Below are 12,649 nucleotides of genomic sequence, written 5' to 3' on the forward strand. Positions count from 1 at the left end.
TGGTCTGGATGTAGGTCCTCTTAGTGTGGGACCTCTATGTGTAGGTCCAGGGGGGGGGTCCAGCAGGTCTGGAAGAGTGTCTTGCTGGTCTGGGTGGGGTATCTATTGATCTGTTTCTTCCGTTCTGAAGTTTTGGGGCTGCGCTTGAGAGCGATATCCTTTAGAGTCTGGGCGAAGGTGGGCACTGCTGCCTTGTACAGGTGGACCTGATCATAAAGGCTGTTCAAGTCCAGTGTGGAGTGGTGGGCCAGGAAAACATTTGGTTTTGAGGCACAGTCACGGGAAATACTTGTGTTTACCTACTGTATGGTAGCAGGGTGGAAGTCTTTTCGCGGTAGCAGGGTGGAGTTGTGCATTGGGAAAAGTAGAATAAGCTTTTTCAATTACTCCCTTCAGTGTTATGGCCACCCTTTCCTGCTGTGTTCTCAGGTCGTTTGTGCCTGTGTGTATTATTGTGTGGCTAGGTGACCCTAGTTGGTCCTCAGACAGAAGGTCTAGGGCGCGCTAGGTGCTTGGACACCAGATATTTAAAAAAAGTGTATGTATTTCCCATTTGAGTCCATAAGGAGTACAATCTGTGTCTTTTGTATGTCCTCAGTGGGTGTGGGGGGGTTGTCAGGAGGGCTATCAGGGTGGCTGACGCGGGGGGGTACTCAGAGGAGGTGAGATCTCCTGGGCTTGGGATTCTTTATTTGTCTGTTCTGCTGTAATGTCGAGGCTATGGTCAGGGTCTGGTGTGGGCTGTTCTGCTGTGGTGTCAAGACTTTTGTTGGGAGCTGAGGTGGGCTGTGCTGCTGGCTTCTCTGTGGGGGTGGCCACCTCTCTAGTGGGTTGTTCTCTGTCACACACCATCTCCCTCAACCTCTCCTTCAGCAGTCTGATCCTCTCCTCTAGTGTTCTGTTCTTCTCCTGCTCTTGCTTTTTATATTGTTGAAGTTGTCTCACCACAGTCCAGAGCGCATATATGTCTCTCTCCACCTCCAGCTCTGGTTAAGGGGGTGTTGTTGCACAATAGTGCTGGACTGTTGTCTGGGTCTGTGCTAACTGGAGTGTGTTCACCCGCTGTTCCAGCTCCACCTGCCTTACCTCCAGCTGGGTAATTGTATCCTTCATTTCAATGAGGGGGTAGTACTCTCTGCTGGAAGAATATGCTTCACCGTAGGGATGGTGCTAGGTTTCCCCCAGACGTGACTCTTGGCATTCAGGCCAAAGAGTTCAATCTTGGTTTCATCAGACCAGAGAATCTTGTTTCTCATGGCCTGAGAGTCCTTTACGTGCCTTTTGGCAAACTCCAAGCGAATGTATTGTGCCTTTTACTGAGGAGTGGCTTCCATCCACTCTACCATAACGGCCTGATTGGTGGAGTGCTGCAGAGATGGTTGTACTTCTGGAAGGTTTGGTTGTCCTTCTGGAAGGTTCTCCCACCTCCACGGAGGAACTCTGGAACTCTGTCAGAGTGACGATCGGGTTCTTGGTCACCTTCCTGACCAAGGCCCTTCTCACCTGATTTCTCAGTTTGGCCAGGTGGCCAGCTCTTGGAAGAGTCTTGGTGGTTCCAAACATATTCCATTTAAGAATGATGGAGGTCACTGTGTTCTTGGGGACCTTCAATGCTGAAGGTCAATTTAAAAAAAAAGTTTAATACATTTGTTTAAAAAAATGTAACCTGTTTTTGCTTGGTCATTATGGATTATTGCGTGAGGGAACTGTTTAATTTTATAATAAGGCTGTAACGTAACAAAATGTGGAAAATGGGAAGGGGTCTGAATACTTTCCGAATGCACTGTATATATTCTGGAATCTGACATTACTTGTTATGAAATGTCTTAATTTTTAAAACATTTTTATATTTGTGTGTATTGTTTTGTTTTGTTAGGTATTACTGCAATGTTAGAGCTAGAAACATAAGCATTTCGCTGCACCTGCGATAACATCTGCAAAATATGCAACCAATAAAATGTGATTTGACTTAAACTGATTAATCTTATCAACCAGCTATTTATTAGAATCAGGTGCACTAGATTAGGGTTAGACTGAAAACCTAGGAAGTAGCTCTACAGGAACAGGGTTGGAGAGCTCTGGTATAGACCAAGGCCTTGGAGTGCCTTGAAGACTATTGTTCACATCTGCTTGTACACAACTGTGGAGGATTTCATGCAAATGTCAATTATTATGCCTCTAGACATGGTTCCAATACATTAATTTTACAAAACAGAAACCAGACCTCTTAACTATTCACAATCATCTAATAATTTGTGTATGCAACAGCCAACATTTCAGCTATGAGCTTAATTGCCTGAGAAGTGTTTACAGTTTAGAATTTAAACAGCTGCTAAGAATATCCCAATGTTAGCTGTGACAATCATGCACTGCACAGTAATTTTCATGTTAGATTTGGCTCATTACTTCGATGTTAGCTGTTACTCTAGTTCAGAAAACATCCTTTACCTATAAAAAACAGATTCCTCCATCCAAATGAAATTATTTTGTGTCTGCCTTTCATAGATTTGTGAGTGAGGCATGCTGTGCTGTGCAGCATGCTGTGCTATGCTTTGAAGAGTGCAATTAAAAAGACTGCATCTGTAGGCTAATCTGTAGGCGACTGCCGACTGGCTGATCTACAAAGAACCTTGCAACAATAATAACTACTCATTATTATTTGTAGATCAGTCAGTCACTCACAATTTACCCATGATACATTTCAAGTTTGATCCTCTCTAACACGGCCACTAACTTGTATTAAAGGAAAACCTGTCTCTCTGACGAACCCATTGCCCCCTTTTCTCCCCCGAAAGCCCTTTTCCCTCAGAGTGCAGTCACCATAGCCTAGAAAGTTACAGAGCTTTGTGGAACAATTAAAACTATACATCAGTGTATAAGCCTGTGTTTCAGACATAAGGAAGTGGATGGCTGCAAACTTTCTACTTTTAAACTCGGACAAAACAGAGGTGCTTGATCTAGGTCCCAAGAAACAAAGAGATCTTCTGTTGAATCTGACAATTAATCTTAATGGTTGTACAGTCGTCTCAAATAAAACTGTGAAGGACCTCGGCGTTACTCTGGACCCTGATCTCTCTTTTCAAGAACCTATCAAGACCATTTCAAGGACAGCTTTTTTCCATCTACGTAACATTGCAAAAATCAGAACATTTCTGTCCAAAAGTGATGCAGAAAAATTTATCCATGCTTTTGTCACTTCTAGGTTAGACTACTGCAATGCTCTACTTTCTGGCTACCCGGATAAAGCACTAAATAAACTTCAGTTAGTGCTAAATACGGCTGCTAGAATCCTGACTAGAACCAAAAAGTTTGATCATATTACTCCAGTGCAAGCCTCCCTACACTGGCTTCCTGTCAAAGCAAGGGCTGATTTCAAGGTTTTACGACTAACCTACAAAGCATTACATGGGTTTGCTCCTACCTATCTCTCTGATTTGGTCCTGCCGTACATACCTACACGTACGCTACGGTCACAAGACACAGGCCTCCTAATTGTCCCTAGAATTTCTAAACAAACAGCTGGAGGCAGGGCTTTCTCCTATAGAGTTCCATTTTTATGGAACGGTCTGCCTACCCATGTCAGAGACGCAAACTCGGTCTCAACTTTTAAGTCTTTACTGAAGACTCATCTCTTCAGTGGGTCATATGATTGAGTGTAGTCTGGCCCAGGAGTGGGAAGGTGAACGGAAAGGCTGTGGAGCAACGAACCACCCTTGCTGTCTCTGCCTGGCCGGTTCCCCTCTTTCCACTGGGATTATCTGCCTTATACTTCTCTTGTCCTATTCGGTGTCCTGTGTGAATTTAAGTGTGCTCTCTCTAATTCTCTCGTTCTCTCTTTCTTTCTTTCTCTCTCTCTCTCTCTCTCTCTCGGAGGACCTGAGCCCTAGGACCATGCCTCAGGACCACCTGACATGATGACTCCTTGCTGTCCCCAGTCCACCTGGCCGTGCTGCTGCTCCAGTTTCAACTGTTCTGCCTAATTATTATTGGACCATGCTGGTAATTTATGAACATTTGAACATCTTGGCCATGTTCTGTTATAATCTCCACCCGGCACAGCCAGAAGAGGACAGGACACCCCACATAGCCTGGTTCCTCTCTAGGTTTCTTCCTAGGTTTTGGCCTTTCTAGGGAGTTTTCCCTAGCCACCGTGCTTCTACACCTGCATTGCTTGCTGTTTGGGGTTTTAGGCTGGGTTTCTGTACAGCACTTTGAGATATCAGCTGATGTACAAAGGGCTATATAAATACATTTAAATCCAATTTGCTTACCGCCCAAATAGGTCCACAGACGACGCAATCTCAACCACACTGCACACTGCCCTAACCCACCTGGACAAGAGGAATACCTATGTGAGAATGCTGTTCATCGACTACAGCTCGGCATTCAACACCATAGTACCCTCCAAGCTCGTCATCAAGCTCGAGACCCTGGGTCTCGACCTCGCCCTGTGCAACTGGGTACTGGACTTCCTGACGGGCCGCCCCCAGGTGGTGAGGGTAGGCAACAACATCTCCTCCCTGCTGATCCTCAACACGGGGGCCCCAAAAGGGTGCGTTCTGAGACCTCTCCTGTACTCACTGTTCACCCACGACTGTGTGGCCACACACGCCTCCAACTCAATCATCAAGTTTGCGGACGATACATCAGTGGTAGGCTTGATTACCAACAACGACGAGACGGCCTACAGGGAGGAGGTGAGGGCCCTCGGAGTGTGGTGTCAGGAAAATAACCTGACACTCAACGTCAACAAAACTAAGGAGATGATTGTGGACTTCAGGAAACAGCAGAGGGAACACCCCCCTATCCACATCGATGGAACAGTAGTGGAGAGGGTAGCAAGTTTTAAGTTCCTCAGCATACACATCACAGACAAACTGAATTGGTCCACTCATACTGACAACGTCGTGAAGAAAGCGCAGCTGCGCCTCTTCAACCTCAGGAGGCTGAAGAAATTTGGCTTGTCACCAAAAGCACTCACAAACTTCTACAGATGCACAATCGAGAGCATCCTGGCGGGCTGTATAACCGCCTGGTACGGCAACTGCTCCGCCCTCAACCGTAAGGCTCTCCAGAGGGTAGTGAGGTCTGCACAACGCGTCACCGGGGGCAAACTACCTGCCCTCCAGGACACCTACACCACCCGATGTTACAGGAAGGCCATAAAGATCATCAAGGCCATCAACCACCCGAGCCACTGCCTGTTCACCCCGCTATCATCCAGAAGGCGAGGTCAGTACAGGTGCATCAAAGCTGGGACCGAGAGACTGAAAAACAGCTTCTATCTCAAGGCCATCAGACTGTTAAACAGCCACCACTAACATTGAGTGGCTGCTGCCAACACACTGTCATTGACACTGACCCAACTCCAGCCACTTTAATAATGGGAATTGATGGGAAATTATGTAAATATATCACTAGCCACTTTAAACAATGCTACCTTATATAATGTTACTTACCCTACATTATTAATCTCATATGCATACGTATATACTGTACTCTATATCATCGACTGCATCCTTATGTAATACATGTATCACTAGCCACTTTAACTATGCCACTTTGTTTACTTTGTCTACATACTCATCTCATATGAATATACTGTACTCGATACCATCTACTGTATGCTGCTCTGTACCATCACTCGTTCATATATCCTAATGTACATATTCTTTATCCCCTTACACTGTGTATAAGACAGTAGTTTTGGAATTGTTAGTTAGATTACTTGTTTGTTATCACTGCATTGTCGGAACTAGAAGCACAAGCATTTCGCTACACTCGCATTAACATCTGCTAACCATGTGTATGTGACAAATAAAATTTGATTTGATTTTGATTTGATTTGACAGACAAAATGAGAAAAACAAATCCAGAAAATCACATTGTAGGATTTTTAATGAATTTATTTGCAAATTATGGTGGAAAATAAGTATTTGGTCACCTACAAACAAGCAAGATTTCTGGCTCTCACAGACCTGTAACTTCTTCTTTAAGAGGCTCCTCTGTCCTCCACTCGTTGCCTGCATTAATGGCACCTGTTTGAACTTGTTATCAGTATAAAAGACACCTGTCCACAACCTCAAATAGTCACACTCCAAACTCCACTATGGCCAAGAACCAAAGAGCTGTCAAAGGACATCAGAAACAAAATTGTAGACCTGCACCAGGCTGGGAAGACTGAATCTGCAATAGGTAAGCAGCTTGGTTTGAATAAATCAACTGTGGGAGCAATTATTAGGAAATGGAAGACATACAAGACCACTGATAATCTCCCTCGATCTGGGGCTCCACGCAGGATCTCACCCCGTGGGGTCAAAATGATCACAAGAACGGCAAAAATCCCAGAACCACACGGGGGACCTAGTGAATGACCTGCAGAGAGCTGGGACCAAAGTAACAAAGCCTACCATCAGTAACACACTACGCCGCCAGGGACTCAAATGCTGCAGTGCCAGACGTGTCCCCCTGCTTAAGCCAGTACATGTCCAGGCCCGTCTGAAGTTTGCTAGAGAGCATTTGGATGATCCAGAAGAAGATTGGGAGAATGTCATATGGTCAGATGAAACCAAAATAGAACTATTTGGTAAAAACTCAACTCGTCGTGTTTGGAGGACAAAGAATACTGAGTTGCATCCAAAGAACACCATACCTACTGTGAAGCATGGGGGTGGAAACATCATGCTTTGGGGCTGTTTTTCTGCAAAGGGACCAGGATGACTGATCTGTGTAAAGGAAAGAATGAATGGGGCCATGTATCGTGAGATTTTGAGTGAAAACCTCCTTCCATCAGCAAGGGCATTGAAGATGAAACGTGGCTGGGTCTTTCAGCATGACAATGATCCCAAAAACACCGCCTGGGCAACGAAGGAGTGGCTTTGTAAGAAGCATTTCAAGGTCCTGGAGTGGCCTAGCCAGTCTCCAGATCTCAACCCCATAGAAAATCTTTGGAGGTAGTTGAAAGTCTGTGTTGCCCAGCACAAGCCCCAAAACATCACTGTTCTAGAGGAGATCTGCATGGAGGAATGGGCCAAAATACCAGCAACAGTGTGTGAAAACCTTGTGAAGAATTACAGAAAACGTTTGACCTCTGTCATTACCAACAAAGGGTATATAACAAAGTATTGAGATAAACGTTTGTTATTGACCAAATACTTATTTTCCACCATAATTTGCAAATAAATTCATTAAAAATCCTACAATTTGATTTTCTGGATTTTTAAAAATCATTTTGTCTGTCATAGTTGAAGTGTACCTATGATGAAAATTACAGGCCTCTCTCATCTTTTTAAGTGGGAGAACTTGCACAATTGGTGGCTGACTAAATACTTTTTTGCCCCACTGTACCTGCTTCAAATATTCAACTCATCATCAATGCTTTACACTTTGAGGATTTTAATCAGTTGTGGAGAGCTAAGGAAGAAACTAAAATATACACCCCTTTGGGTCCCCAGGACCAGGATGGAGAACCACTTCTGTACATCATGGGAAGATTTTACAAGGTTGACATTAACAGAGGGCAGACTTCCTCTTTGGCGTTAGTTGTGCTGTTGACTTGATCCCAGGGAATGTACTGAAGGCCCAGGGCCACAGTCCTGCAGTGTTTTGATTGGTAAGTGCTTTCCCACATTTTGTCAAGTGAGACATGTTACAATCGTCAAGATGTCTTTAAATAATAGTACAAGAAAAATCCTTGTACATTTTAATGATGTTGGAATAATTTATTCACTTGGCACTCATCCTAACCCAGTGTAATGCAATGACATTGTTTTACAATAAATGTTTAAATAACACTTCACATTGAAGGTACAATAACAATGTGTGCTATGGCTGGATAAAAAGTTATTTGGATCACAGACTCCGTGGTAAAGGGGAATGTGTGCATGTTTTGAGAAGAGGGTGTGTGCTGTGTAAAATAGGCACATCTACTCTTAAGGTTCCTTCCCTAGTCTCTCCTCTTCATCTGGATTTGTGTGTGAACAGGTTAGGTGAGGATATAGACCAGTTCTTTGAGATGGGTATGAAGAGAAGGACATGGGGAGAGAGCCACTTTTGACAGTTAATGGTGCCAGGGTTCAGAAGAACAAGGCTTCACTCAATTGTACTCCAATTCTGTCCTAAGGACTGGGCAGAGCTGTCCATTTGGTGGCCTGACATTGGTGTGCATGCCAATCGTAAAGGTCAGAGAGCACGACAGATGGTGTGTCAATAGGCTGGCACAATCTCCATAGAATCAATGTTGCTGGCCATCCTCTGCCTCAGGTGTTTGGCAAAATCTACTTGTGTCTGAGAGAGCACTTTGTTTATGATGGTCTTTGGGATCCAACCCTGTGAGGGAGAGAGACAGGGTGAAACAGGGAGAGAGACAGGGTGAAACAGGGAGAGAGACAGGGTGAAACATGGAGAGAGACAGGGTGAAACAGGGAGAGAAACAGGGAGAGAGACAGGGAGAAACAGGGAGAGAGATAGGGTGAAACAGGGAGAGAGACAGGGTGAAACAGGGAGAGAGACAGGGTGAAACAGGGAGAGAGACAGGGTGAAACAGGGAGAGAGACAGGGTGAAACAGGGAGAGAGACAGGGTGAAACAGGGAGAGAGACAGGGTGAAACAGGGAGAGAGACAGGGTGAAACCGGGAGAGAGACAGGGAGAAACAGGGAGAAAGACAGGGTGAAACAGGGAGAGAGACAGGGAGAAACAGGGAGAAAGACAGGGTGAAACAGGGAGAGAGACAGGGTGAAACAGGGAGAGAGACAGGGTGAAACAGGGAGAGAGACAGGGTGAAACAGGGAGAGAGACAGGGTGAAACAGGGAGAGAGACAGGGTGAAACAGGGAGAGAGACAGGGTGAAACAGGGAGAGAGACAGGGAGAAACAGGGAGAGAGACAGGGTGAAACAGGGAGAGAGACAGGGTGAAACAGGGAGAGAGACAGGGTGAAACAGGGAGAGAGACAGGGTGAAACAGGGAGAGAGACAGGGTGAAACAGGGAGAGAGACAGGGTGAAACAGGGAGAGAGACAGGGTGAAACCGGGAGAGAGACAGGGAGAAAGAGGGAGAAAGACAGGGTGAAACAGGGAGAGAGACAGGGAGAAACAGGGAGAAAGACAGTGTGAAACAGGGAGAGAGACAGGGTGAAACAGGGAGAGAGACAGGGTGAAACAGGGAGAGAGACAGGGTGAAAGAGGGAGAGAGACAGGGTGAAACAGGGAGAGAGACAGGGAGAAACAGGGAGAGAGACAGGGTGAAACAGGGAGAGAGACAGGGTGAAACAGGGAGAGAGACAGGGTGAAACAGGGAGAGAGACAGGGTGAAACCGGGAGAGAGACAGGGAGAAACAGGGAGAAAGACAGGGTGAAACAGGGAGAGAGACAGGGAGAAACAGGGAGAAAGACAGGGTGAAACAGGGAGAGAGACAGGGTGAAACCGGGGGAGAGACAGGGAGAAACAGGGAGAAAGACCGGGTGAAACAGGGAGAGAGACAGGGAGAAACAGGGAGAAAGACAGGGTGAAACAGGGAGAGAGACAGGGTGAAACAGGGAGAGAGACAGGGTGAAACAGGGAGAGAGACAGGGAGAAACAGGGAGAAAGACAGGGTGAAACAGGGAGAGAGACAGGGAGAAACAGGGAGAGAGACAGGGTGAAACAGGGAGAGAGACAGGGTGAAACAGGGAGAGAGACAGGGAGAAACAGGGAGAAAGACAGGGTGAAACAGGGAGAGAGACAGGGTGAAACAGGGAGAGAGACAGGGTGAAACAGGGAGAGAGACAGGGTGAAACCGGGAGAGAGACAGGGAGAAACAGGGAGAAAGACAGGGTGAAACAGGGAGAGAGACAGGGAGAAACAGGGAGAAAGACAGGGTGAAACAGGGAGAGAGACAGGGTGAAACCGGGAGAGAGACAGGGAGAAACAGGGAGAAAGACAGGGTGAAACAGGGAGAGAGACAGGGAGAAACAGGGAGAAAGACAGGGTGAAACAGGGAGAGAGACAGGGTGAAACAGGGAGAGAGACAGGGTGAAACAGGGAGAGAGACAGGGAGAAACAGGGAGAAAGACACAATGAAAAACAGTATCTAAGGGCTAGATCCAAATCAGAGTCACGCTACCAGACTCCCACATAGCTGTTGTTATGACGGTGTCAGAAGTGGAATTCACAAGCGGCTTCTAGCGTTATACCTATTGCGGACATTGCCATAGGCAGGGTTGAGGAGTAACTGATTACATGTCATTTGAGTTTCATTATTTCTATATAGCCTACACATTCATTTTCAACTTCTAGCACAAGTGGAACGGGTGTGTCTTCGGGCCAATGACCACAGGAGCATCCGCTCACCGATTTGACAACTCCAACGCAGTTACACCTCCGACATATCACCTAAATAAAAACAATGATCTGCTATGCAGGTACAGGTTATCGCGGGCTAACGCTGAACTGACTGAATCTAGGGCTCAGGATTGTCAATACAACCATCATCAACCATAACCTTCAACCATCAAAGTTAGTCAGTGAACGTGATAAAAGGGCAAACAGTATCTGAGGCAATAAGTTCCAGAAAGGATTTGATGAAAATTATTCTAGCAGAGGGTGAAAGTCAAACAATATAGTTACAGTTGTATTTGCCCAGCCCTAGTGATGAGATGCAGGGTAATGGCCTTTTACTGTTAAATCTATGCTTAATAACCAGGTGAACTTGGTCTTGTTTGGATCATCGGCACTGGGCCGCATCACTATACATGTTGGTCCGTTCTCCGCCCTGACAAAGTCAACAATACGGTGTAGAATATCAGTGCTAGTGTATGTTGAAGTCCAACACAATATTACAAATATGATTTTTCTTTGATGTATTGTTAGTGATTTATAGCCATTGTTACGCACGCCTCTATGAAGAGGGAACGCAACACCCTGCTACAACTAAACTCTCTGTGAAGTGAAAAAGGTATGGACTGTAGGTGCAAGTAAGAATGACAACAGGCAGAATGTGGTACCATTTACAAGGACTTTATTCATTTACACGGTAATATGGGGAAAAGGGGCTGGACGAAACCAAAGCAAAGAAAGTAAATCTCATCCATCTTTTTGTCCGTCCCTTGAGTATATGAACAAGCCTACCTGACAACGCCCCTCTGTTCGGGCATAGTAGGGTGCTGAGTAGACATGCCTGCCAGGAAGCACATGAACCCCCGGCGCTTGGCACAGCGAACACCAAAAAAGTTCTGCGGCCCCAACATGTTACCAGGTGTGGGTCCAGACACCTGTTTTCTGTAATGACCTTAGTGATCACTGTTTTACAGCCTGTGCTCGTAATGGCTGCTCAGTGAAACGACCTGTCCTGATTTGTCATAGACGCTTGCAAAAACTTGCAAAAAACTTTAATGTGCAAGCCTTCCTTCATGAGCTGTCCTCTGTAAAGCGGTCTAGAATCAGCTTTATCTCCTCTGTCCAAGATGCTTGGACCTTCTTTTTTAATATTTTCAGTGGTATTGTTAACAAACCCGCTCCCATAAAGAAAATGAGGATTAAAAACAGGTTCAGCCTTTGGCGCTCTTCATAATTTACAAATAGGAATCTTACAAATTCTTATAAAATAGACTGAGACCAGAGGTATTTGGACATAAATGATGGACATTATCAAACAAAACAAACATTTATTGTGGAACTGGGATTCCTGGGAGTGCATTCTGATGAAGATCATCAAAGGTAAGTGAATATTTATAATGCTATTTTATATAAATATCAACTTTATCGAAAAAAAAACATATATGTATTGTGTAACATGAAGTCCTATGAGTGTCATCTGATGAAGATCACCAAAGGTTAGTGATGAATTTTATCTATATTTCTGCTTTTTGTGACTCCTCTCTTTGGCCGGTGTTTTTCTGTGACTTAGCTCTGACCTAACATAATCGTTTGGTTTGCTTTCGCTGTAAAGCCTTTTTGAAATCGGACACTGTGGTGGGATTAACAAGAAGTGTATCTTTAAAATGGTGTAAAATACTTGTATGTTTGAGGAAATTTAATGTTGGGATTTCTGTTGTTTTGAATTTGGCCCCCTGCACTTTCACTGGCTGTTGTCATATCGATCCCGTTAGTGGAATCTCAGCCCAAAGAGGTTTTAACCACCTAACTGAAGAACTCAATTTAACCTTGCGCAATACCCTAGATGGAGTTGCACCCCTAAAAACTAAAAACATTTGTCATAAGAAACTAGCTCCCTGGTACACAAAAAATACCAGAGCTCTGAAGCAAGCTTCCAGAAAATTGGAACGGAAATGGCGCCACATCAAACTGGAAGTCTTCCGACTAGCTTGGAAAGACAGTAGCGTGCAGTATCGAAGAGCCCTCACTGCTGCTCAATCATCCTATTTTTCCAACTTAATTGAGAAAAATAAGAACAATCCTACATTTATTTTTGACACTGTCGCAAAGCTAACTAAAAAGCAGCATTCCCAAAGAGAGGATGCCTTTCACTTCAGCAGTAAATAAATTCATGAACTTCTTTGAAGAAAAGATCACGATCATTAGAAAGCAAATTATGGACTCCTCTTTAAATCTGCGTATTGCTCCAAAGCTCAGTTGTCTTGAGTCTGCACAACTCTGCCAGGACCTAGGATCAAGAGAGACACTCAAGTGTTTAGGTACTACATCTCTTGACA

The 12,649-nt window shown here is 44.9% G+C and overlaps 1 protein-coding gene across 1 annotated transcript; it reads right to left on the reverse strand.

Annotated features, from left to right (window-relative positions):
• Nucleotides 1-8,205: 8,205 nt before the first annotated feature.
• LOC124034935 (steroidogenic acute regulatory protein-like) lies at nt 8,206-11,839 on the reverse strand. Its single transcript, XM_046348329.1, has 3 exons — nt 11,106-11,839; nt 10,656-10,749; nt 8,206-8,328 (listed from the first exon to the last, which is right to left on the reverse strand). Exons 1-3 carry the CDS (start codon nt 11,222-11,224, stop codon nt 8,206-8,208), a joined length of 336 nt encoding a protein of 111 aa, XP_046204285.1. The 5' UTR covers nt 11,225-11,839.
• Between the last annotated feature and the right edge of the window lie 810 nt (nt 11,840-12,649).

This window comes from Oncorhynchus gorbuscha, linkage group LG05 (genome assembly GCF_021184085.1).
Source record: "Oncorhynchus gorbuscha isolate QuinsamMale2020 ecotype Even-year linkage group LG05, OgorEven_v1.0, whole genome shotgun sequence".
NCBI classification, from domain to species: Eukaryota; Metazoa; Chordata; class Actinopteri; order Salmoniformes; family Salmonidae; genus Oncorhynchus; species Oncorhynchus gorbuscha.